We start from the raw sequence: 26,592 nt of genomic DNA, 5'->3' as shown, positions 1-26,592 counted from the left end.
CTGAAAATTTACAGTTATGGGTTACTGCAGTAGTGGGTGCAAATTTAAAAATAACCAGTCTCTCTTGATGGTAGCTTCCATCTCCTTACCCAAAAGAAAAATACCAGTTTGCCAGAGAAAACCACTTTCCCTCAGAGAATAGAAGACAGCCCACACCGTCACAGGACCCACAGAATGAGAGAACACTGGTGTGTGTATACAGAGAGAGATGGAAACAGAGTCAAAATAGTTCACAACTTTTGGCTTTCAGGAATCTTATTTCTTTTTGTCCAGGCAGATTTGAACAGGGAGATTGACAATCAATCCAGTATAAGATACATGAATCAGATATGAAAATACACACACCGGCTGATCTATCAAAAATATTTTTTTAGATCTGCATCCTTTCAGTTCATGTGATTGAAGAGAAAGTGTTATCTGATTAAATAGATTTCATTAAAGCTTTTTTTTTTATATAGACTCAGTGTCAATGGAAATTTTTACAAGATTGATTTTGGTCGCACTAGACGTCCTGAGCAATCTCCAAATCCAGATGTATCTACAAAAGCAAGCCTCTAACTTCTATGTTTTTACTGTCCTTCACCTTTATCATACAGCATGCTAAATGTTCCTTTTAATGCTGTCTGGTAATTGTAGTGGACAAAGGTGCAGAAGTTGTGTAATTTTCTGTTATGTTGTAAATACATGGTTGCCCTTTCACATTGAATTCTCTTTTGATTGACCTTGTTGCACAGGTTTGCAGATTAACTTCACAACAAAGATGTAAATTAATGCCTTTCAGTATATGACACGTATATCTTGTTTTGTATATATTGCATTTTGGTTTATGCCATACAAATGACCCAAAATGAAACATGTCATGTGCATTCTCAGGCATCTCAACTGAAACCCACTTCTTGCCACACAAGAAAGTGTTTCAAGAATAGAATCTAGTGGGAAACAATAGAAAGAGAAACTTCTGCTGTTACATATGATTTTATTTCCCAGATACAGAACAAACTTCAGATATTCATTAACAAATAGAGAAAAAAGAATTTGAGAAACTATGGAAGAATTTTAAAATAGAAGCATCTTGTGATCCTTAGTTGTAATAGTACATATAAACAAATTTTTTGGGTTTCTATTAGTGATCCAAGCTAACTTCTTTAACTTTTTCTTACAGGACCAATATAACAACCATACTGGAATTGATTTAGTTGGCAGGATAATAGCAAAAATTAAGAGCCCCAATGATGATGATACAGAGATCCCACAGTTTCAGGGGAAAGTCAGTACAATCGAGTTTCCATTTGACAGAGGATCAGCTGAAATTGTAAGTGCTTAAAGAAAAATACGGTTAGTTCCATGAGCAACAGATCTACTGAAGCATATTTTTCTACGGTTTTAAAGTTGATCTTGCACCTAGTCATGTTTTGTGGACGGTTAACATATGTTGTAGCCTTCTCTTACTGATATGTAGATAAATTATTTCTTCTCTATCTGGTTGCTGACTTTCAGAAAACATGGAGGACTAATTCTTTAAACTCATTATCCTTGACAATAGAGGGAAGTTGACCAGTAGATTGAGAAACTTTGTTAGAGACAAGCACATGCGGGATGATCCAGGATAAGTCTTTTCCTCATTAGAACTTAAAATATAACACTTCAATAATTTATAATTAAATCTTTACTGTTAGTGATATTTTACTTTTTTACTTATAATACTTTTCTGACTTAATATTTTAAGATCATTTAGTCTGACCTCTTCATATGTATGTAATTAAATTTCACCTAGTTTTTCTTTGCATTTAGTCAAGCCTAATTAGGCTTATATGTACTTCACAGAAAGGCACCCTATTCTGATTTGAAGAATTAAAGACAAAGTTCTACATTTTGCTTGGTATTTTGTTTCAGTAATTAAGTAACCTGTTCTAATCTCTGGCTTTAGTATCTGCTTGGTTGCTTTTTTTTTTTTTTTTTTTTTTTTTTGCTGGATTAAAGAGCTCATACATGCCTATTGATTACAACATATAATACTTTCACAGGCAGAAAACAAGTCATCTTGGTCACTTTTTCTTCAGCAAACTTAATACAGATTGAATTACTAAAACCTGTGAATTTTCTTTGGGAGTAATATCATCATCAGTTATTGTATCACCTCAACTGCCTTATGAAAATGTTGGTACCTTCTAGGAGAAGATTTTAAATAACCACAATACTTTGGCACAGCAAAGGCATTGCTGACATCTTTTATCATCTGGGCTGGAATACTAGACAGTAGTTGAGATTGCATTACATTCAGTAATTGTCTTTTAAATTTTTTAATGATTATCTACCTTCTAGACACTATTGGCATCATCAAAAATGGTAGATATAAACTATAATGTAAAAGATACACAAGTTAAAACTTGCACATGCACAAAAACAAACTATTCCAAATCCTCAAAAAAACCCAGTTCAATATACAGCCACACACTTGTTCTGAGGAGAGTGCTCACAATATCTCTCAACCGCCTGCAGAGAACTTTTAATTTGCTGAAGTATCATGTTGGAATTTCAGAACAAAAATAAACCCTTGCTTCATTGGATCCTCTTACTAGCCTTACTAGCCTGTAATGTATGGATATCATTAAATGGTTAGAAGGTGTACTGAAAGAATATCCTACCTTTTAAAGAAACTTTCTCAGCCAGCTTTGCTAAATTGAGCGTTGGAAGCAACCTCCCAGCAGACTAGAATCAGCATGTGCCAGATGGAAGCAGCCTGTGCCTCAGCAACAGATATAAAAACTCCCAATAGATCTTGTAAATCACTGCAATTAAAAAAACAGAATTACTAAAATGTATAGATCCTACAGGTGAACGCATTATAATTTTTTTTTTCAGTATATCAGCTGCTTTCATGGAACTATATTAATGAAACTTAATGACACAGCATAATTAATTCTTTCAATAATGGTCAAAAACAAAAACACAGTGGGCAAACACTTTTCACAGAACACACAGTCTCTGGTCTGCACTGATCCTTAAGGAAAAATGACAAAATATGTTAAAAAAAAAAGGGGGGGGGGACGGAAAAAACATGGACTGAATGGAGATATCAGATAAAATAAGTAGACTAATTGATTTTGTGGTGCACTTTAAGTTCCTCCTGTTCCCCACACATATTTCCAGAATAGTAGATTATTTTGTTTGTGCCTCCAACTCCCTGCTCCAATGATCTTTTATTTCTCTGACTAAAACCTCCAGTGCCTTAACATTTCCCAGTTACATTTACTGAGATCTGATTAACGTATCCCATTAGATTCAAAGCAGTTTGTTTCTTCTTGTATGTATCTTTGAAATTTGCTACTTAGGTTTCAGAGATGGAGAAGAGTTTTATGAACTTTTGGGGGGCAGGTGGGGTTGGGATAGAAAGCAAAGGTGAAGGTAAGGGGTGAGATACTAATCATTGGTCTAATAAGAGAGTGCTTTTCTCCACAAATCTTGTATCTAACCTATGGTAGAAATTTGAGTAATGTTTGAAAATTCATACTGTTGAGGGGAAAAGCAACATCATTGAGTGGTCTCTGCCAGCTCAGGTAAAATAACTGGGTAATTTCTCAGACTCCACAAATGAAGAAATAGCAATCTTTTTTTTTACCATATACTAGCAGCCTGCTGTTGAGCTAGTGTGACATAAAAACTCCAGTCTTCAATGACTTGAATCAAATTCTGTCTTGTCTTTTTTTTAATTTTTTGTAATCTTACAAGCTGCCAGTCTTTCATTTTACATATATATTCCTGGGTTGTTTCTTTTTTTCCCTTCTACTGTTGTCTTACTGCTGTGATCTGATGAGATACTATTGCTTTTGACTGTAGCTCATGCTCCCCTCTCTTCCTCTGGGAGGGATTCAATTTCATTAAACCCCATATCTCTTCCTCTCCCTCTTCAGGCAATTTTCAGTTGTCTGGCTTATAGTGAGTTCTCTGACTAGATCTGTACCTGAGGCAACATACCCAGAAAGGATTTGTTGGTTAGGATGAAATGTATTTTTATATAACTAGTAATTGGAGGGGGTGCAGTTACTCAAACACCTTGAAATCGTTTCATCTTGTCTAAAAGTATAATCATGTGCACTTAGCTTCAGTAATCAAACATGTACATTGAGGTTCAGGAGTACTAAACTTGTTTAATGAAGGGAAGAAGGAAAATGTTTAGCTTTAAATTAGCAAAAATTTTCTGAGGAAAACATATTCCTCCTGCAGACTTCTCCTGATTAAGTATGTAGTTGTGATATTTTTAAAAGCCATGAAAACTGTCTTTGAAGGTTATATATCTATCTCTTTTAGGCTGCAACCACCTCTCTTGATTTGGCCACTTGAGTAGCAATTTCTACATGTTAAAGGTGGAAACAGTATGAGTTTTATTATAAGCATTATTCATTTTATGCATGATACCTTTCCCAACATAACAGCACATTTAGATACTACTTATACTAATTTTATTTCTGTTTACCATTCTTTATTTCCTGTTTTTGTAAAGAAAGGAGAAGGGTTTGGTTTGCTGAGATACGGGATTTCTTATCAGTCTTTCGAGATATGTTGATCATTCATTTGGGACCTACTGTCTACTTCCATGGTAACAGTAGTAACTTTAACTCAGCACTGGGACTAGTTTGTTTTTCCTTCTATATGTTTAAACATCTGGTCTTTTATTTCCTTTTAATGTTCTGTATGGATTTGTTTCCATGCTGTGTGAAATACATCTGAGGAAATCTTGCTTACAGGACAGTGCAGATAATATTCCTTCTGAGCGTATGTCTCTGAAATAAAATATATAGCCAAAAATAACAAGACTCTTTAAACAGGTAAAATGGCAATCTTAATTCTTAAATGTTAAGATACTTATTGCTAAATCTTTATATTATAATTCTTTTAATTAGATACAAAGGCAAGCCAATATTTAAAACCATAGTCATAGCTTGTAGATATGGTGTATTAGCTAATTTTGTAAGACTTACTATTTGGAGTGTGCTTATTTAATTGTGTGTGTGACCTCAAGTGTGATTATAAACATACATCTTTGTTTTACTAGAATCTTGTCCTGGCTGAAAACAGTCCTGGAAGAGATAGCACTGAATATATTCTTGTATTTGAGCCAGATCTGCCAGCCTTGAAAAAATCTCTGGAACCATACCGTCTGTCATTTATGTTTTACAATGGTATGTGTCAATTACTCAAAAGTTTTCTTTTCTTCTAGAACAAACTGTTTTTAGGTCCATAATTCTAGTTGTTGTAATCATCCTGTGATTGCATCAAAACTATGTAATGGACTAATAGGTTTTTGCTGAGGTTTATGTAAACTAAGTATGTTACTGGGTTTTCTGTACGTAGATTTCAAGAAGCAGCAACAGATGGCAACACTTACAAAGGAGAGAGACCAACTATCCCAGTCCATAGGTGTTTACAAAAATTGGTTTGATACTACTAATCAGCTTGTAACCGAAATGAAATGTAAGTTCAATCAAATATATGAATACGTTTCGTGAGAATTAAACTTTTTGTTCTTTTAATGTTTCTGACAATATAGAGAGGGATAGAAAAATCAGCATTGAAATAATGAGGTAAATTAATTGGAGTATATCATCTCTGTTAGCAGGGAAGTGTCTAGGTATTGGATGGATCTACCTATGAAAGGTCTTGATTTGAGGTAGAATTTCTTATGTTAGAACTGTCAAGGGAGAAGTTAAACATTGAAGTTAGTGGTTCCTTTCTGCCCTCCCCCCCACAATTGCCTGACATTCCTATCTTTACAATACTTATGTGAATGCTCAGCCATCTGGAAATTAAACAGTTGTTGCCTGAAAATGATTTTAGAGAATAAACTATAGATAATCTTCTGAAAAATTAACCCTGCCTTTTTCCCTCCATGTTTGACCCTACATACAGTATCTTAGAGTATTGTGTAGATAGCCATTATTTATGTGCATGTTTTTCAGCAAATGTAATCCCTTATAAACTCTTTTAAATAACAGGGCAGTCTAAGGACAGTTGTTTATGGAAAGAGAAGAGAGGAAAAAGGAAACATTTTCTTTGTCTTATTATTTTGTTGATCCCTGTTGATCAGAGGGTTTATTTGGTTTGATATATTTTGAATTATGGTTTTAATTAGTCACTTAAAGGTAAATAAAACGTATTGAAATTAGAAGATGCTTTGTTTCTTGTAATTTTAGTACAAGGCTAGGTTTCTGTTACTTGCTTACTGCATGCTGCTGTTATAGATGCAAATACCTGAAATCTAACATGAGAAGCAAAGAACTTTGCTTCACGTTTTCCAATTTTTGCATATCTTTAGAGTGACTTAGAAAACTTTGTGCCTAAAAATGTGTCCAAATGTAGATAAATATTTTTGAATAGAGAGTGTAAGAGGCAACTCACCAGTGCTTACTTGTTTGTTTTCAAAACTACTTCAATTCAGAGTAGGGGGAGATGATAGCCAGAAAATGGTGTCCAAAGTTAGGAACAAAAGAAGTAGTGTTCCTTTTCCTCTTGTCATTTTCTCTGTTGGCAAACAATTTGGAAAGTAATTAAAGAATAGAAAGAAAAAAGCACTTATATGTTCAGACTGATCTAAAGACTAGCCTTTGCCTCCTGAAGCTGAAGTTAATGGCAGCTTGCTGAAATTTCCTATTATCTGGCCAAATCACAAGGTCTTTGTGGACAAATCCTGAGGTTTTATGCTGAAATTGAGAAACTTCAATACATTAGATACCTTCAAGGGATCTTTCTGAAAAGCTGCAAGAAATTGCTTTAAAAACGCTCTATTGCTTTCTCACATTTCCTTATTGTCTGTTGTCTGTTTGTTTGTTTTTTGTTTTTGTTTTTTTTTGTTTTGTTTTTTTTTTGTTTTTGTTTTTGTTTTTTTGGGGTTTCAGGTCAGGCTAAAGAAGCTGAAACAAGAGAAACTCACCTGAAGAATGAACTGAAAAAACATCACATTGATTTACCACAGACAAACACTGTATGGCTTATTTCTTACTCCTTAGCATCTTAAAAGAAAATCTAAATCTTAGCATGAAATTGATACCTTATTGAATCACAGTGATATGGACGCAAGCACGTGTTACCAAAACTTTGAAAATTTAAACTATGAGGAAAATTTATGAATCTGTTCCAAACTTAAACTTTTTTACTGTTCTGCTAGTCTACCTCTCTCTCAAAGAAATTGATAGAAAAAGAAGAAAGTTCTCTTTTATATTCTGATTGTGTTTTTGCTTTTCTGCTAAGGTTAGTGATGGTGTACTGGTACTATTTTTCTTAAAAAATGACTGTTACAGCCTGATTAGCATACACAGGATGTATTCTAACATGTTTTCTGGCATAAGCAAGCCAAAGGATTTTTTTTTTTTTACAGAATATAGCATTTTGTATGTTATTGCCATGCCTTAAAAAATTTTTTTGAAAGGTTCAATACAGTATCCTCATTACTAATTTCCCATAAAGATCCAATTTCATTTTAACAAAACTTTGTAAAGAACATTTTCAAAGTACTTTTTAAATAATTATTTAAATTATCCCTTATCTTTAGGTCAAATAAACACAAGCTTTATAGTAGTTAATTACAAATCAGTAAAATTAACTTTTTCAGTGATACACATCGCACAATCATGATAGGTAAGTTCTCTCTGCTGGCTAAACTTTTCAAGCCTGAGCATACTTCCCTTCTTTTAAAATGCTTTTTCTTGTTGTTCATTTGTGGTTGCCTCCTCTTACTGATTCAAACTTTCTTCAGTTTGGCTCTGATCAAACTATGGTAGCTCTGTGTGAAAGAGCCTAACAGAAAGAAGTTTAAGGTTCTTGGAGTTTTTAAACAAATAGTAATAATAATATTCATTAGCTGCAATTACAGTATTTCTTTTTGCTGCTCTTTGAGATTACATACAACTATCTCCTATATAATACGAGTCTATTCTAGATTATTGAATATTTTTATTGGTATCTTGTAACAACAAATACTTTATCTGTTCCTGTACCTTGATATATGCTTGCTAACTTTCCATTTTCATTCACAGCTTCAGTATGTGGATTCTGTCATAAAACAAAAGATGTTAGATCAAGAAGGAATAATGAAACAGCCAAGGCGAACTTGTACCCTCCCAAATTACCCAAAAGGCAACCAGGATATTTTAGGCAAGGTGAGTTACATCCCGAAGAGCCCTTCAGAACAGTTTCATTGGTTCCAGGAGGTTGTAGTGATGAAAAATAAGCTAACAGAATATATGAGTAATTCTTGGTAATCAGTTTTGAGAAAAAGATCAGCATTTTAGTCCCCTCAGATGTGCAGTTCTTCTACAGGGGCCATCAACATGGGAATAAAATGTCTTAATTGCAGTTGCAGAAAGATTGTAATTAGTATGAAAAGGGGACGTGGTCTTGGCTCCTATTTTGACTGTTCTAACTTATGTGACACAGATTGCACATTTAGCACAAATTGAAGATAATGAAGCAGCAAAAGTTATCTCTTGGCATTTGGCAAGTGACATGGACTGCGTAGTCACGCTGACTACTGAAGCTGCTCGTTGCATTTTTGATGAAACTCAAGGTCGACAGCAAGTGTTACCCCTTGATTCTATTTACAAGAAGACGCTCCCTGATTGGAACAGGTAGAGAAAAAGCGATTAAATTTTTGCATTTTTAGTACATATTATTTCAATTTTGTTTATCTAAATTGTTTTTGAAACTTCCCTCATATTAAAGATTCAAAGTATAAATTTTATGGCCTTGCAATAATAGCAACGGTAGTGTCACTTGGAATGTTAACTGAAATCCTAATTTTATGCATTTAATTGTACATTGTTCTTTTTGTATTTTATAGGATATTTCTCTTAAAAAGAGAAGACAATTTCTGATTTGTTTTCTTCACTGTAAAAACATTATTACATGTTTTCTAGGTCAGGAACTCAATTTTTTTTTTTACAATTTCTACCGCTTCAAATAAAATTCAAATAAAATCCAACTCCTGAACACATTCCCTAGAAACATCTGTAGTAATAGAAATTATTAATAATAAATTTATACGTTTTTCTAAAAAACAAATATAAATATAAAAATCCTGTCTGTGCCTTAAAATAGTTTGCTTATGAGAAGACTACTAACATTGTAAAGACAAGACTTTTAGAAAAGTTTTGATGAGAAAATATATTTAAAAGGTCTAAAATATCATTTTTTAAAAAAAGAGCATGTTAAAACTTGCCTACAAAATTAGTCACATGAAACTGATTTATATATGTCACATACCAAAATTAGTTTTTCACCAAAACCTCCCTAGTGTAATTCAGTAGTATAATATACTACTATAATATATTTAATGTTGGGATCATCTAGCTCCTAATGTGGAATTGTTGAGATATATTCAATTCAGTTTGTGATTTCTGGCTAGATTGTCAGAAGAAATAATAAAATAAGGGCAAATTACTTTTTTCCTTCTTCCTCACTCTCCCCTTTCTTAAACCAGGCCTTTGCCTCACTTAAGAAATGGAAAAATCTGCTTCAGACCTGTTGGAAATCCTGTATTTGCCAGAGATCTGCTAACATTTCCAGATAATGTAGAGCATTGTCAGACAGGTAAATGTCATTATATGTTAGTAACTTTCTTCCTTAAACAGAAACATCGCAAATCGTAAATTGTTTAGTAATATCCATTAAGACATTTGCGAATACTAGTGTACCTTTCTCATAATATATCCAGGTAAAAAGAGCAGGACATAAGTGTTAAAAACTTGCAAACAATTTTTATGAGTATATCAGCAATGACTACTGTCATAACCTGTTGTCTTATTTTTCTCTACTATATTGTAGATGTGTTTTTTCTTTTTTAAATTACTGCACCATTGTTTTATATTCCCAAGCTTGTGTAAGCAGAACCTGACAACCATGTATTAGTTTTGTATTTTATTGCAAGTTACTGATTTCATGATGTTTTTCCAGTCCTGCTCCCACTCCATATGCAATGCATTGATTTATATACATTCAGACCAAACTGTACATTGTCATGCTTAAATATATACAGAAAAACTAAGTTTTTAATATTTAATTAGCTTTCAGTTTAGACAAATTTCATCCTCCTGCTCTTCTGAACAATGTAGCAGTGCCTATCTTCTCCTACCCCCTTTTTCTTAAATTTGATAGAGCCAAACCATTACAACCAAAGCTGGAATCTGTAATTACTTCAATAAGTTTTTCATTTCACTTCACAACTTCCCGGTATTGAAATATTCCTCTCTAGTGTTAATAAAAAAAAGCTTTCGTTTTCCCAAAGTTAGATACTCTGTCAGAAACTTTAGCTACAACAGTGCACGTACTATTTAAGTTATTTTGTTGCAAGAAATTTCATAGTACAAAAATTTCCATTTTCAGTTTTCGGGATGCTTTTGGGTGACACTATCATTATAGATAACTTGGATGCTGCTAATCATTACAGAAAAGAGGTATGTTCTGTAGTTTAGGTTACTTTTATTATTGTTGTTGTTATTATTTTAGAAAATATGACAGAGATACATATTTAATATGTTACAAACTTAAAATGATGGATTGCTAATGGTAATGCTGCATGACCTATATGTTTTCGTCTGTGGATGACCTGCTCTGGAATGCTTATTGTCTATAAGTCTCAGTGCAATTAACAGTGATTGAAATCTTTATTATTGGCACTGACAAGATTATCTCCATTTAAAAAATTCCGTTATGTGAATGCTGCCATGAAGCATAGGACTGTGTTTTTAAAAGACCAGACATTTGTAGTCTTGGTGTTAGTGTGAATGCAAGTTTTTCAGTAGTTTCCTAGTCCTTGTATTTACAAAGAAAGAATCTGAGGCATCTCATGAAAATGAAGATCCACTAAAATGACTAAGATCTTGATGTGAAACTTATTAGACCTACTTCTGACCTGTTTTGTGTAGATTTAATGGGACAAATTTCAGCAGACAAGAATATATATTCTTAGGAAGTCCTGACACTGGGCACTTTCTGTTTCAGCTTACAAGGTTGTAATAATTGAAATACTGATTCAGCATAAGAATTAAATTGTACTGATTAAACATTAAGTTCTTGAGGCTAGATACTCTTTCTTTTTTTCCTCTATGGATGTGTGAGAAATTTCATTGTAGAGTCGCTCTTAAGCGAAAGACGAGTTAATGAGGAACCTCTGGTGACATCTAAAATTGGATGCCAGTTTCATTCTTTTACAGTCAATGCAGCATTGCTTTCCTTCTCTGTACTAAGGTCTTGACCATCTCGTCTACTCTGTGATCCCATTCTCCTTTTATTGCCTACTGCTAGCTGGTAACCTGGGAATGCCTTAAGTCTTGCCAAAGAATATTTCAGAAATGTAAATATAATTGTAATAAATACTAGATGCTTCATTTTTTAATGCAGATTTTAATTTCATAATGCATTATCACCATTTCAGTGTCCATTAAGTGAACAAATAGCTACCGTTTTTTCAACTGTGAAAACTGCATGTGTTTTTTTTTTCATCAGAAATCATGTCTTTAAGTGAATTTTAGTTACAAAACTATTGGCTTTATAAGCAAGATATGTTTAAATGTATGTACATATGTGTGTATAGATAGAGATTATGTACATACATACATATATGCCTTATTGTGGCAGGAGAGTCATATTTGATTGCTAAGATGTATATAAAGCAGCATATTTAGGAGACTGACTGTCTGTGTCAGTTTGGAAAAAGGAATTCTTGTATGCAGTTACTCCTGACTTCCAAAAAGAAGTCTGGGTCATTTCATTTGGTGAGTCAATCACTGCACTTGCTTTGATCACCAACCACAGGTAAATTTCATCAACTCTGTGAAAGTTTTATTGGACCTGTTATAAATCCCTTGGATTCCGGTCCTTTTGATACTTTCTCAAATAAGTGTTTGCAGTTCTTCCCAAAACTATTTCTTGCCATCACATCATAGTATATGATGATAATGAGCTGTCTCCCGTTATAGATCTAAATTTTATCCCCAGTGGTCTCTTAAAATGTGAAGACAAAAAAAAATCCAGATTTCATAATTATCGATAATGCTGCTAAAATTTAGTATATTTATTCTGTTACTTGAGAGGAAAATCATGAATTGAAATATATCTCCCTTAGAGAACCAGCCGCATTGTAGTTGGAAGATGCGAAGTTTCACAATATCATTCCTGAAAACTTAGAGTTACTAATTTAATATCACTTTTTATACCTGTGTAGGTTGTAAAAATCACACACTGCCCTACATTGCTGACTAGGGAAGGAGACAGGATTCGCAGCAATGGAAAATTTGGAGGCCTTCAGAATAAAGCTCCTCCAATGGACAAACTCAGAGGAATGGTATTTGGAGCACCTATGCCAAAACTTTACTCTGCTCTCTCCGGACAGATAGGTAGGTTAATGAAGTTATGAAAATACAGAATTTCCAAAATCATATTCATTGCATATATTTGCTATTTTTTATGTAATAAAAGGAAAAATTCAATATAGTGTAAAGTTACTTTTTAAAAAGTGTGATCTGTACAATGTTCTATCTGTGAATTTCTCTTTTCTTAAAAGCTTAAGCTGTTAAATTTCCTGAAAGAAAAATATTTTTACAAATCATCATATATTTCCCCTTTTTCTTAGTCTTATTAGTGAGAAGAGTATAGACATTGGTAATCATTTCAACAGCAGACCTAAGGAGATTGGGCTGGCTGAATTATAGTATCCTTCAAAACAGAAGCTGCAAGTCTCTTCACTGGGAATGCTGTATATCAATTTAGAATTCTTACTGTGCAATTGAGCTCTGTGAAGCCATGGTATAAAAATTCCTATGCTCATCAGAGTCATCCACAACATCTTTTCCGTTATTTCCCTAAAAAGAAGATATATTGTTTTTCCTACAGGATCATTTATGTTTCACTATGTGCTTGGATTCTTCCTTTCAGAATACAGGTTGTAAATGAAATTAAAACATGGCAGTTTCTGACATGTAATAGCTGACTGAATTGTAAAGCATTGAAAGTCTTATTCACAAGTTAAGGTTGTTCTTAATACTTAATTTTCAAAAGCATGGACATGTAGTTTTTCTATATGAGTACCCCTAGAAATATGGGATACGTAGTACGTGTGTGTACTTGTACATATTGGAATAGCCTTATAATGAGGAAACTATTTAACATTGATCTGTTGAGGGGGAAAAAGAGACTAAAAAGGTCTTTTCTAGGACTTTCAGTAAAAATATATTACATCTTAGAGTAACATAGTATGCATTTCAGCTACAGATGGAAATAGGCTGATTCCAGCACATCCTATGTTTGTCTATCAATACGTTCCCAATTATGGAACTCAGTTGTTACCAAATGTGGGTTTGATTCGAATTTTTACAATTAGTACAGGAACGATCATGGTACAAGAAAAGGATATGTTTTAATTCCACTTGAATAGTCTCTAGACATTTAAAGATAAATAATAAGTGAAGTTTCATATGAAGGGCAGTGCCTAATTATACAAGACTTGTTTTGAATTGAATTGCAGACTTAACATTAGTCGTCAATTTTTGTCCTTGTATATTCGTAGAATTCTCCTAAATGGAGAATAATTACTTAAACTGTGAATACACTTACAAGGTACTTGGAAAATTAAAGCATATACAGTGCCTTAGCCAATCTGCAGTAACTATCTGTGAGAATGCTTTCATCCTGTGGCAAATATAGGGTGTTCTGCAATGTTCAGTTAAAGCTTTGTGCAAGTTAGCTTATATTCACCACAGAGTAAAAGGAATGAGCCTGGGCTAACGTGCTTGAACCCTTTCTTTGTTACTTCGCATATTTGTTCAATGTGTGGATGTAGAGATGTTCTTCTTTTCATACACTAATAAGAGTAACAAGTTTGTCAGCAAAACAAGCCCTTGTTCACTTGAGTCTACTAATACTGCTTTGGTTAAATTTTCATAGACGTGAACAGGGTGAAACTCGGTCAGTGTTCTCCACAAGGTGGACTAGAATTCAAGTCAGTAATAGAAGCTTCAGCTTTGTGGGGCTAAACACAAAAAGAGACTACAAACACACTTAATGGCATCAAGGGTAGGGAATTCAGTTTGAAGTACATAATAGATGAGATTTGGGATTTTAAAAAAAAAAATTTTGCCTATTTGTCACAGTCTTTTTCAGAGTTCAGTAACGCTTTGCTCTAATCTGGATACCTACTGAAAAAAAAAATCACAGTATTGGACATGGTATTTCAACCTCTCTACAGTTGCTTTAGGCACAGCCACTGGCCCCCTGCAAGTTTGGGTAGAGGTTTTTAATAGTGCTTTTGAAATATATGTTTTGTTTTGAAGCTTGTGCTTTGTCTGAATTGCAGTTGGTAGCCTTCTAATGGCTACTCATAATGACCACTTATTTACTGTTCTATGTTTTATTATTTCAATTAGATCTTCTTCAGCAATACCGTACAGCAGTGCTGAAACTTGATAATGTGAATAAGGATCTTGATTCACAGCTGCGGTCACTTAACACTCCAGAAATGCAAAAGAAAAAACAGGAACTTGCCGAACAAGAGAAAAACCTCAAGCTAATAGAACAAAAACTGGGTATGTTATTACGTTAGATTTTGTTAACACCCTTCAGTGTATAAAAGAGGTGAACTTTTAACTACATCCAGATGTATTCCACACTTGCAAACTGACAAATTCAAACTATGAAGGAAGTCCAAGTTTATTTAAGAGCTTAGAGATTTTTGATTTTAGAGAAAGAATAGAAAAATTCTATGTATTATGATGCTGTGTGTTCTGCCTAGGTCAGTACTGCCCATTAATGTGTTCAGATAATAAAAAATGTGGTTAGTTATTGTCTTGTGAACATGAGATTATGATCTCACTAATAAGAGATTCTGTAACCGTATTAGTCCAGCTTGCCCAGTGATAGAGAACATTGAAAATCTTTTTGAAATGACTGCATAATAAAGAGCTGAATTGCTTTTGCTAAGGAAACACAATCAAAACATTGTACTATAAAAAGAAACACCCATACTTTTGCAAGGGTAGTATTTCCAAAAGTTAGAAATGTATTTTAAGTCAAGATCAACTAACACTTTAAAAATAAATTTGAAAAAAAAATAGTATTTGCTCTGTGATGTCTGTAAATTAATCAGAAAGATTTTACATATCAACTTTGAACTCAATTTCAGACATAAAGTAACTCTCAGATTTACAGCAAATTACTTCAGAGATATAATATTACCATTTCAGGACCCATTTCTAACCAGTAGGGTTATTTTTTTTAATTTGTTCTTATGTGCAACATTTTCATAGGTATTACCCCATCAGATAAGGTCACTGAATTCTTACTTCAGCCTACAATGCTAGAAATGTGTGACACTCCCATTCCTCCCAAAAGAATGCGAAGAGAAACAGTGAAAAAATTATACAGGTAAGTCTATTTTGAATGTGGTCATTATTTTTCCATATCCTGAATTCAGAGTGAAAATGAGGGGTTTTTTTTGTGCTGGAGATTTAAAAAAACTAAAAATAATTGTATACCATAACCAACAATTAATAAAGTTTGCAGAAGGCAGACTTTCAATTTCAACTTCTTTCAGCTTCTGTTGCACTACCAACAAAACTACACAACTTGCTTACTAATTCAAATTCTGCTTCCCTTCATGCAATGACTGATTGGCATCTATGTGCATTCACATATTCCAATCTTTTCTGATATTTTTAACTCTGTTACACACTAGAAATATTTGGGATGACTTGGTCTTAAACTCTTTAAGTTTCCATGTCAGAGATGAACAGAGAAAGAATCGTTTCTATGTAGGAATTTCTAACTAAGACCTGTGAGGAGCTGGTGGTAAACCATTTAATAAAAGTATGTCTTTACCTCTGTCTACTTCTGCATGCCTCTGTGGGTTAATGACCGTTTTGTAAACAAATTAAGGGAATTGTGTAACTTTACATCTTCAAAATGACATGGAACTGACTCTTCCATTTCTTGTATCTCACCTCATGACTGCCTCATTGGCTTTGTTGAATTGTGGTCATACTTTTCAGATTATTTAAATGTTTTTAACTGTATTCTGTAAATTTCAGTATGAGTTTTTGTTGTATTACAATATCTTTCTATTATTTACATTTGTTGTTTTCTTTTTTTCCACCTGTAGAACTTAAGCAATTAGGTATTAGAGGTATCTAAATTGTATATTATCCTGATACTAATCCTCATTGTAACAAGAATAACAAGAATAAAAGGCCATGCACAAATATGGGGACTACAACACTTATACTAGTTGGTGCTCTGTGCATTTCATCAGTTATAGCTTTAAAGGACTTGGATCATAAACTACTGTACTATGCTTTTGTTTAGTCCAGAAGAATGGATCTCTTCTCCCACAAAGAAGCAGCAGCAGCAGCAGCAACAGCAGACACTGCAGATATCCTCTTTAGAACTTAATGGAACTCCACGAAAGAGAAAGGCATAGACTGATTAGACTTGCTGGAACTAGCTTTGTATTGAAAATGTGAATAAGTTCATTTAAAGGAAATATTCATGTTGTATTGCCCATTACTATGAAGATTTTTATACTGATAGAAGATATAAATGTATTTCAGTTGGTAGTGACAAAAATTTAAGTATTTAACATTGATAGCCTAATTTTTGTATAGTTAATTTTCATTTCTAAAAGCTTTCAGAGTTTTTATGTTCATGTGTGAAGAAAAGTTTAAAATATATCCTTTTTTATTTATAAAAAAACAATCTTTTCAATAAAAATGCTACAATACAAAGCACTGCCAACATTGTAATAACAAACTCAACAGACTAATGAAGTGAGATTTTCATTTAAAAAAGCATCACACGTTGTCTTGGGGAAGAGAACTTTTTGTATTGTTCTTTTTTGATGGATGAAATGTCAATGTATTGTCATGTCGAGTAACAAGGGAGATTTGGAGCAGTGATATACTGAGATCTAACTACAGCCATTTGTAGAGTCTTCAAATAATTAACAAGCCAACATCTAAAGCTACGTCAAAGTGTTGATTTGGGGATTGGTATCTCCTTCTGACTGTGCTGAGAGAGAAACAAAGTAGTAAATTGTGAGTAGTAACAGGGTTTCTAGGAGACTGCTCTATGGATGGGGTCACTTTGCAAATGACATGTAGTATTATCCCATTGCTAAGCTCTTTTTAATGCTGGTATTACCATAAGCTTCATAAAGCAGCCTTGGTAGTTCAGCAGATGAGAAACAGGCCCTTGACACCGAAAGTGCAATTATGACAGAAGGATTTGAGTAGGAGAAACTAGCATCACAAAGGAGAACTAGTTGAACTGTGTGGATGCATAGTGACAGGTGGGGGAAATAGAGACTTGGGCAGAAGGTAGAATAACCGCATTGGGAAATTGTAGATGTCTGGACAGAATTTTACTTTATAAGGATCGCTCCAGCTTTTTTTTAAAAAAAAAAAATCTGTTGACTTTCATGAACAACCAAAGAAACATAAAGCTTACCTTATTTTAAAAAATGGAGTTCTAAATGCTAAGTAAAATTATGAACAGGCAAATGAGACAAAAAAGGGGAAGAGTCAAAGGTTACCTCTAGACTTCTAACTGCATCGCAAGGATTTTGGTAACATAGAGGACAGAAAATGACCAGCCATGACTAAAGGTTTCAATTTCAATCAGGTTCAGTCTGAGCTGTTGGAAATGGACTTTATATAGGAGACTGTATGATAAAGATAGGTCATGGGTAGAAAGCTAAACTTGGAACAGTATAAAAATACTACTTGATACTATATAAATGTAAATAAGTAGCATAGGAGAAGAAGATCAAGGATGAAGGCCTGTTGGTTCACACAAGCCTCAAAGAATTCTTGCTTTGGAGTGACAAGACAGTATCAAATCTACCAATTTATACAAACTTGGTTCTTTATATGCCTTTTCATATAGCCTTTCTGAAAAGGGACTTTGATCTTAGACAGGATTGCATCCTGCTGTCAGTTTAGCAGTGCTACTTCAGTCTTGTTAGAAAACCAACTTTTTCACATTAAACAGCTGGCTGAGGAATAGAAGACTATTTTCCCCTATGTATATATCAGCCTGGAGTAGGAGTCTTTCCTTGCTGAGGACCGAGGAAGTTTTTCAGCATCTTTTGGTAAACCACAAATAGCCCAGGTACGTACATGCATGCACACACGAACAGCTGCAGTCTGAGGTGAAGTGGTGGGCTATGCCTGGCCCAAACACAGTATATTCCCTTCCTCTGTAGTCATCCTACATGCTGAAGTACATACATTGAAGCACACCAGTTTGGACTCTGATTTCTTTTGTGCTTTTATATCAAATTAGCAAGGATTTATTTTACAAATTTGTACATAAAGTCAAAAGATGTAGCAGCAAGTTTTGGATTTTCATACTATTCCGCAGTATTTGTATGTTGACCATTTGTTTTAGTAGACCTATTACTAGCAACATAAAATTTTGTAGTGCTTTAATAATAAGTGGTAATGCATGAGAGGAGGGGAATATCCAGATTTCAAAAGGAAATTAGTCACTGCTTTTTTTTTCTTTATCTTGAAGCATTGCTTTGGTACGTATATGGAACAGGCACTTGAGCAAGCTATTGCGCTTCTTCTGTCATGTTCAGAGGGACCATGGTGCGTGTTTGATCTGCTATGTATAATAGGCCAAAGATTACACTAGAACTGCCTCAGTCAGTTTTCCTGTATTTCAGCTCTAGATTTGGACATTGGAACTTGAACCAGGCAATGATAATGGAGTTTGCCCTGTCAAAAATTGTCCTGCCGCACAAAGGTACTCAGTAACTTCAGAAAGAACTAGTAGTTCTTTTAAATGAATTTATTTTCAATCTGACTTCTGCCTAACCTCAACCTCCAACCTCTGCATGATCTTAAATCTTATTAAATACCTATTCTAGCAGAAATGTTTCCTTTAGAAATGCATTTCTTACCTTCAGATGTCAGAAGATGCTCTATTAGTATCATATGATGCATCTCCCACCTGGAAGAAGCAAACAGGAATTTAAGGATGGTTTACTGAAGTTTTCCAGTAACTATAAAGGACTGCAGGGAATTTCAGCAAGGATTTTTCAGGATTTTTCAGTAGAATGATTGAAGTATTTGTTACAATGCCAGTTACTGCTTTGCATAGCTGTTTAAGGCAACTGATCTGGTTCTGCCAAAACATTTATGCTCTGAAGGTATGTGTCGATTTTTTCTTTACCCATTCTTTAACAGACTGATCTAAGGTGTCAAAATCAGTGAACGTATGTTGTGCTCTTTGAAGATCTCCCTGCTTCAAAGAAAGTTTCGCAATCTGTTTTACTGCCTTACGTTCTCTGGAGCTGCTACCTTACATTATTTCATTTGCATTGCCGTAGTTGCTCCTCTCCAGCCCAGCGGCCTGACCTTTGGGCACCTGACAGCTGTAGTCACATGGTCAGCGCTCCTTGAGAGCAAGCACCAGGGAGCAGGGCAGAGATGGGCATATGCACCGTGCTGCCAATGTGCTCCAGCTGCGGATCTACGGGCCTGTAGATTGGTATCTGCAACTTTCTCTACCTCAGTGAGCGTGCGTCCTTTCGTGGGCAGGAAGCAACAGCAGAGAGGATGTGGTCCTTCCTGAGCCTCTGGTCAGCTGATTGTGGGAAGGAGGAGCGGGTTTCTGCTTCAGGTTGGAAACAGCTCCCAGTGGGGAAGGATTGCTGCCTGCCACATGGCACAGGGCTGAGCAGTGATGTGGGGCAGGCAGCCAACCCCACCCTATGCACATACCAGCCTTAGAGCAGGGCTAGTCTGGGGTCCTCTCAGTCCTACCCAGCTTGGAGCCTCTTCTAGCTTGGGAAGACAGAAGTAGCCAGGCCTGGAGCCAAGGGACTTTGGCTGGATGGGGCTCGCTTCACAGAGACCCTTTGGGCACAGGTAGATGGAGTGGGACAGGTTTCCTTGCCTCTGCTCACAGGAAAGAAATACAGCGTTGAGGGGGAGCTCTGCTACCAAGGGAAGCGTGATGGAAGTAGGAGTGCATCTTCCAGATGTCACTGTCTTTCTCTCCTACAGACTCCTAGAGATGCTTTCTTGCTGCTGTGCTCCCTGTGTGGGCATGTCTGTTGAGAGGTGCAGAGGCCCATCGCCATACCGCGTCAGGAAGCTGTTCTTACCAGGCTGGGTAGGAGGCCCACTGCTGTGCTGGGTAGTCCTGCTCCACATCATGCGCCCCGTGCCCTCAGCAGCAACAGCATTTTTCTGCTCAGAGGGTGGAGAATGTTTCCTTCCCCACCAAAAACCTTGATATCTTATCCTAGCTCCAACTACCAGATTTTCTTGCCCTTCATTTCTCCCCCCCCCCCCCCCCCCCACTCCCACCCAACACCCAAGATCATCAAGTTGTTTGCAAGGCTCATCAGTGAAGAGGGAAATTGGAGCATTCTCATTTCAAAAAGGAGAGACCGAGAGTTGCACCTCCCTAATATAAGCTTGCAAGTTCTCTCCTGCATTTTCTTGTAGGACAGGGTAGTTCTGACAAAAGTGTATCAAAAATAAACCTAACGAGTTCTATGCTAGAGCTTGTGTCACTGGCTCTACTCACCTTCTTCCCAGCCTCCTTCAGCAGAGGAGGAAATGTCTATGGCAAGGCTACTTTTATTTTCTCCCCACTAAAGGACCACAACTTGACTCCCAAGGCAGACTGTGCCTTCTAGGGTGCCCTTCATTGCTTTCTTCTCTTCCTCCTCCTGCAAGCATGAGGCAGACGTAGAGAGAAACTGCCCGTATGGGCTGGATGGGGATACCCCATGCAACCCTGTGATGTTGGCCCTTCCTTTCCAAACCATGTTGCTGTAGCATTCCAGCTCTTCCATCACTACCATGGCCTAGGCTCCATTGTAATTCTGTAACACTGCTTTTATCTTTGAAGATTCATTAAAAATTAATAATAATTGTTCAGACAATTATTATACAATTCTAGGACTTGATTTGTTTCAGACTTTCCTTCTTTTTGTTGTTAATCCTAACAGTCCTTTTTTACTGATATCTTCCTTCCTTATCACAGTTACCTGTATTTTCTAGCTCTTCAGATGTACTTTACTTCCTTTTTTCCCCCCCCCATAAAATAGCAGCAAAGGAGTCAGCACTGTTTTTAAAGTTGGTGATTTTTTAATCTCTTTTTCCTAGTCAGGAGAATAGGGCTTCTTAATCAAAAGTCTTTTATGATTATAAAATTCTGTTGAAGCTGAGGGTTTTTTTAGAATATTCAGTAAAACATTACTAAGAACTGTCATTTGCCTTCATGCATGAACATTTTTTACCAATAAATTCTGCTCTTAATTGTTTTCAAATTTAGGAAACAAAGCTGGATAAGATTTCACTTCAGTAGCACACAGCAAGTATAATCATTTTCACTGAGGCAATTGCCACCAAACATTTTTTCGGTTAGTTTGTCTTCACCTGTCAAGATGCAGTCCAAAATAAAAGAAACCTAAATTAGTTTTAGTACTTTCCCTTTAAAACTCTAGCATGGAACTCTAGGAACTGCAAATGCATTTTACTTATGGTAGCAGTAATGGTATATTTCAGTATAAAGTAACTATCGCCTCCCTTTCTGCCTATCCCTAAAAAGGGTGTATCCAGTGATTTGACATTCTTGTCACACCAGATCATCTCCAAGGTCTACAGTAATTGTGATCACTTCTGTTTCATAATATATATTTTATATATATATAAATATATATATATTTATATATATAAATATATATATATATATTTATATATATATATAAATATAAAATATATATAAACAGTTCCTCTACTGTTTTACTTCCATAAAGAGGCTCTTCCATACCCAATGTAACTATGGAAATATATAGAATTACAGCAGAGCTACTGTGTTGACTAGATACACTTTAGCTGCATTAACACACTCTTTCTGCCCATCTTGCCGGTCTTCCCTGCAATGAAATGGTTCCAAGGAACAGAGTCATCTCAGCTTTGGCAAGCGGATATTACATATACATGTGTGCACACACAGCAACTGTATATAATTTTATTTTAAACTGATCTAGATCATATTTTCAGATGATAGCAGCAATTAAACAACATAGCAAATGGCCTAATTTTAGCATGCTGAGCACCTTCAACTGGCCAAAATTTTCATTCCAAAATTTTTACTGTGTGTTTAGTATTTGTGTTCTTACAATTTTCTCAGGTTTTTATAGGACTGTTTATGGGGGCTCCAAAGAAATCCCTACTCATTAATTTGTGTATAGTTATTTTACAACATGCCAGCAATTAACTGTTTATGAGCACAATCTTTAGGTCCTGTTTGCATGCACAAAATTAAGTATTCATGTAACGTGCAACAAAATTGGGCCATAAAGACTAGAGCTTCTTCCTTCTTTTATCTGGTTTCAAATATTTTACTGTGCCAAAGTATTTTTTTCCAGTCTTACACAAGAGCAGATTATGATTCATACCATTCACCTTTTTCTTTGTTCATTTAATAATATAGTCCACTAATTTTTGCCCAAAATATGTAGTATTAACTTTTTTAGAAAGACAGTGTTACATGCTAAATACTTCAAGGATGACACTTCCTATCATCCACTCTATTACTCATCTTATAAATCTGTCAGGCCAAATAAACCATATCATAACACAAACTGTTGCATTCAACCACTATTTCTATAACAGGCAAATGACTCTCCCCCCCCCCCCCAATTTACTTAGGAATTTGGAAGAATAGTGAGCTCATTAACTAGCTGTGGGAAACCTTACATTCAGCATTTTTCATAAGAACCTATTTAGAAATTTATCAAATAAAAAACTAGCTAACTGATTTTCATGAATTAAAATTTGTTGCTTTGTCTAATGGAAATGAGTCCAAAAAACTCTAAAACTTAACTTTCTGTGGTAAATAGTTGAAGGGGGCTAGTAAAAACAAACATTTCAAATTACATAAATTATATAAATTACACATGGCTCCTGCCTTTGTTGTCTTTTCATGATTGGATCCAAAATCTGTTAGAGAAATGGAACAGCAGTACCAAAAATCAGGAGATTATTAAAGATTGCCTCATAATAGATATAAAGTCAAGGTGAGCTCAGGTGGACTGGCACTCCCCAGCTTTGTCTTGCTTTCAAGAACCTGGCTTTTTAACTCCAAGGATCTTTTAGAATCCGTGTCTGTGTGTATGCGTGGTGTAACAATCTAAATTGGTATACTCTCCGTTGGAAGATCTCGATCGTAGATTCAGCTCTGCTCAAGCTGGAAGAGCTGGTTGTGCAAGAGGACAGCCTGAGGAAGGCAGCCAAAGGCATTCTTCAGAAACAATGGGGACAAGCATTGGGAAAAAAAAATGGGAAAGTTGCTCAAGAGCTGCTTTTCTTTGGAAGAGACCTGGGGCCATTGCAACACAACGGATGCCCTGTGAAGAGTGGCGAGGGGTGGTTAGAAGTCCTTGTAATGTTAGGGACTTTTGGCAGAAGTAGTCATGAGAGCAGTTTGAGCAATACTCACCCAAGCTTGCTTAGTGACTGAAAATTAAAGCACAGTTGCTAAGTTGAAGTGTACTAAAGACTAGTGAACAGGTGAGAACCCTCACCTGTTGAAATACAGCCTGCTTCTGTTGCAGCTGGTAAGTTTGACAGATAAACTAACTCTGGAGAGCTGCCTTTAGCTATAGCAACTTTCTTATCTGGTCAACTGACCTGAAGGCATATAGCAAGGCTGGCTGAGTAAAACTCTGTAGCAGCATGGAAAAATGGGAGTAGGTTAGATCAACTACTAAGTAGTGGTAATAGAAGTGTATTGTTACATGGGCTTGTCCAAGCTTGCAACTAGTCATGTCCTTCATTGGCATTTTAACCACCATTTTGAAGTTTGTAGTTGCATTCCAAGTGGGGAGCTGACAGATGCCAGAGGCAGTTTATTGTCATGCACAGCTTGAAAGAAGGAAAAAAAAAAAACAGTCCATCTAAAAGTGGGTGGTCGAGCCAAGACTGAGGAGTTATCCAGCTGGATTCTGAGTGGAGATTTTATCTATCTACAGAACTTGAGCTAGTCTAGGAGTCAGTGTCAGAGGGTCTGACCAGTATGAGATTTATCTATTCTTGCACTCTTACTCTGCAAATGCTGTAAGGCCAAGAGGAGAAGTATTGGGAGAGGGCTATACTTGCCTAACACTACACTGAGCCAAGAAGATTTTTACTTTTCTCCCTTATCAATCACACATGAGAGTAAATTTATGATGCCCTTAATCTGTACCAAACTTTGCCTGTCAGAGGGGCCAAGAGGATTCTGACATCTACAGCACTGAAAATTGAGTCTGAAGTTTTGCATCTCCCAGAAGAAGACCTGACAGATTGTTTGCTCCTTGAAGGCCAGCCTATGAGTGCTTCCAAGACCGAAGTAGCTTGGAGTTACAGATGAACCAGCCATGGATGCTCCTGAAAAGTGACTTCCTTGGGGACTCTTTCCCAAGAGGCTCAACTCTGTGATAGGAATTTACCAGAATTAGATGCTGACCTCATGGAGGAAACAAGCAGAGAAACTGAAATTGCTGGAATTACTGAAAGTAAAATCCCAGCTAAGACTGTGAGAAGTAAAGTGAAAACTGAATGGAGAAATAGGCATATTTGTCAAGGTCAGACAGAATTACTGCAGCAGAGAGATATCAGGGCATTCATAAAAAGGCCCTAAACTACCTCCTCAGAGGGACTCTGACAGCCCAGTTCTGTTTCCACACCCACAGATAGACACAAATTTAGGATTCTGGCCATTACAAGTTGTAAAACTTCTATGCAGTGAATTTGAAACTTATTCAATGCTAAAAAACATGACCCAAAGACCTTTCATGGGCTACTTTTCTTCCCATTTGTAATAACTTTCCTGAGTAACTGGAAGGTCATAGCGACAGAATCAATTTTAAACAAAGTCTGATGGCATAACAAGCAGGTTTTATTTTGAGAAAGAAAGCACTATCTTTTTTTTTCTTAATTCACATATTACTTCTGGATTTTTTTGGTAACTCTCAGAGCCAGAGGCACCTGACCTCTGGATGTACAATTGGCCTTTGTGAATCCTGGTGTGGGAACACGTGTTCTAGGCCACACAAGCTGGAGTCATTTTTCAAGTTAATAGCAACATTTTGAAACTGTAAGTAGTAATTTCCAGAAAAAGTTAAATGGGCTTGGAGAAAGGGAAATAACCATGGATATGTGCAAATATTCTTCGTATGTTGAACATACAAAGTGTCATATACTCTGGAGAAGAGTTACTCCTTAAATATTGATGCCCTAACTCTTTAACTCTATAAATACATTTAAAATATTCATGTGTTAGATTTTTCTCTAAAGTAGTGCTCTGCTTTCTTTTATCTCAGAATAGTAATATACATTACTTCTGCTGTAAAGAAGGATTGGAAATATTATTTTGACCGAATGTGTTGAAGTGCAAATAACACATGGACTTTTGAACTCTTTTGCATTCTTTGGGGGGTCTGAAGGGGTCTCTGCCAGTTCTGGAGAAAGAGCAGAACATGAATGCTTTTGTTATAATTTTGCAAATAGCATTATCTAGAATTAACATGGTTTATTTGTATTTGTTTATATTCCAGCTTTTACACTAGGGATGCTAGTAAGGAAATTCAAAGCTCGTTCATACTTCATTACATTGAATCAAGTGATATATTTTCACTTTTTTTTTTTTTTCCTTTTTGCTTTATCAGACAGATCTTCTCAAGAACAGAAACAAATTTTTATGTGGTCTGCCAGAAACGTTTCATATTTTAGATCCTCTTGCTCTTAACAGATAAGAAAACCAACATAGCTACAAAACAAAGATATCTGTGACTTACTTGTTTTGGTGTCCATCTTATCACTTCAGACTGGATTTCTTGTGAGTAAGAGTTCTCTAGTTTCTCTCTGGAAGTTTCCTGTGTGTAAGAAAATAAAAGTCACCCTGTGTCAACTATATGATAACATTATAGTAATAGGGGAATTTGGGGTCAAAGAGTTTTCTGGTTAGCTTTGTTGCCAAGACTGACTGTTCCAGAGAATTTCCAAGACTTGCTCACACATCCACATCGTTCAAGGGGCTGACTATATGGAACATTTTCCACAGTCCTACTTGAAATGTGAGCCTTTCCTTTGTTGAAAACATTCCTCTATGTGCAGTGATTGCATATGAAAAAATAGTAATGAAAAATATGCCATCTTCCTGTGGAGTAAGAACTGGAAAGAAGTCTGGGCTCTTTCTCTTGAGCTGGCAAAGCAAAAAGCAGTTCAGTGTTCTGCATTACAATAATCTTTTGCAAAACATTTACAATACAGTTAAAATTTTGAAATCAGCAAGTTTATTATTTGTTAGTTTGTTCTTTTGTTCTCAGCTTTCAGAGTATTCGTGAATTCCAAAATCAAAGCAGTAACCTTTAAAGTCTGGTCTGTCTTTGGAGCCAACTTGCCATCTCTTGCATGCATGCTGACTGAGTATATCTCCTCACTCCTTACACCAGCACTTCTGATTCTTGTGGAAGAAGGAAATTTGTAAGAACATTCCTCAGGTTTTAAGCAGTGCCCATTATTGCTCTTGGAACACTTTGACTAA

The 26,592-nt window shown here is 35.6% G+C and overlaps 1 protein-coding gene and 1 pseudogene across 2 annotated transcripts in view; one reads left to right on the top strand and one right to left on the bottom strand.

The window, feature by feature from the left end:
* The window catches only part of SMCHD1 (structural maintenance of chromosomes flexible hinge domain containing 1), an 83,931-nt gene extending 67,250 nt beyond the window's left edge, over positions 1-16,681 (top strand). The window contains exons 37-48 of one of the 2 annotated variants that reach the window (XM_062570195.1): positions 1,163-1,312; positions 5,054-5,180; positions 5,353-5,472; positions 6,894-6,979; positions 8,031-8,153; positions 8,431-8,621; positions 9,473-9,582; positions 10,375-10,445; positions 12,215-12,386; positions 14,412-14,570; positions 15,291-15,408; positions 16,345-16,681. In XM_062570195.1, coding sequence (XP_062426179.1) covers positions 1,163-1,312; positions 5,054-5,180; positions 5,353-5,472; positions 6,894-6,979; positions 8,031-8,153; positions 8,431-8,621; positions 9,473-9,582; positions 10,375-10,445; positions 12,215-12,386; positions 14,412-14,570; positions 15,291-15,408; positions 16,345-16,459 — 1,542 coding nt within the window. In that variant the 3' untranslated portion in view covers positions 16,460-16,681. Of the gene's footprint in view, positions 1-1,162; positions 1,313-5,053; positions 5,181-5,352; positions 5,473-6,893; positions 6,980-8,030; positions 8,154-8,430; positions 8,622-9,472; positions 9,583-10,374; positions 10,446-12,214; positions 12,387-12,622; positions 12,689-14,411; positions 14,571-15,290; positions 15,409-16,344 lie in introns of those variants that run through there. The other variant, XM_062570197.1, reaches the window with a different exon arrangement.
* LOC134137341 (small ribosomal subunit protein RACK1-like) overlaps positions 1-25,923 on the bottom strand; it is an 88,169-nt pseudogene extending 62,246 nt beyond the window's left edge.
* Positions 25,924-26,592: the final 669 nt, after the last annotated feature.

Source organism: Rhea pennata, chromosome 2, assembly GCF_028389875.1.
Source record: "Rhea pennata isolate bPtePen1 chromosome 2, bPtePen1.pri, whole genome shotgun sequence".
Lineage (NCBI taxonomy): Eukaryota > Metazoa > Chordata > Aves > Rheiformes > Rheidae > Rhea > Rhea pennata.
Note: the sequence above shows the minus strand (reverse complement) of the source record. Positions and strands in the feature narration are given on the sequence as shown.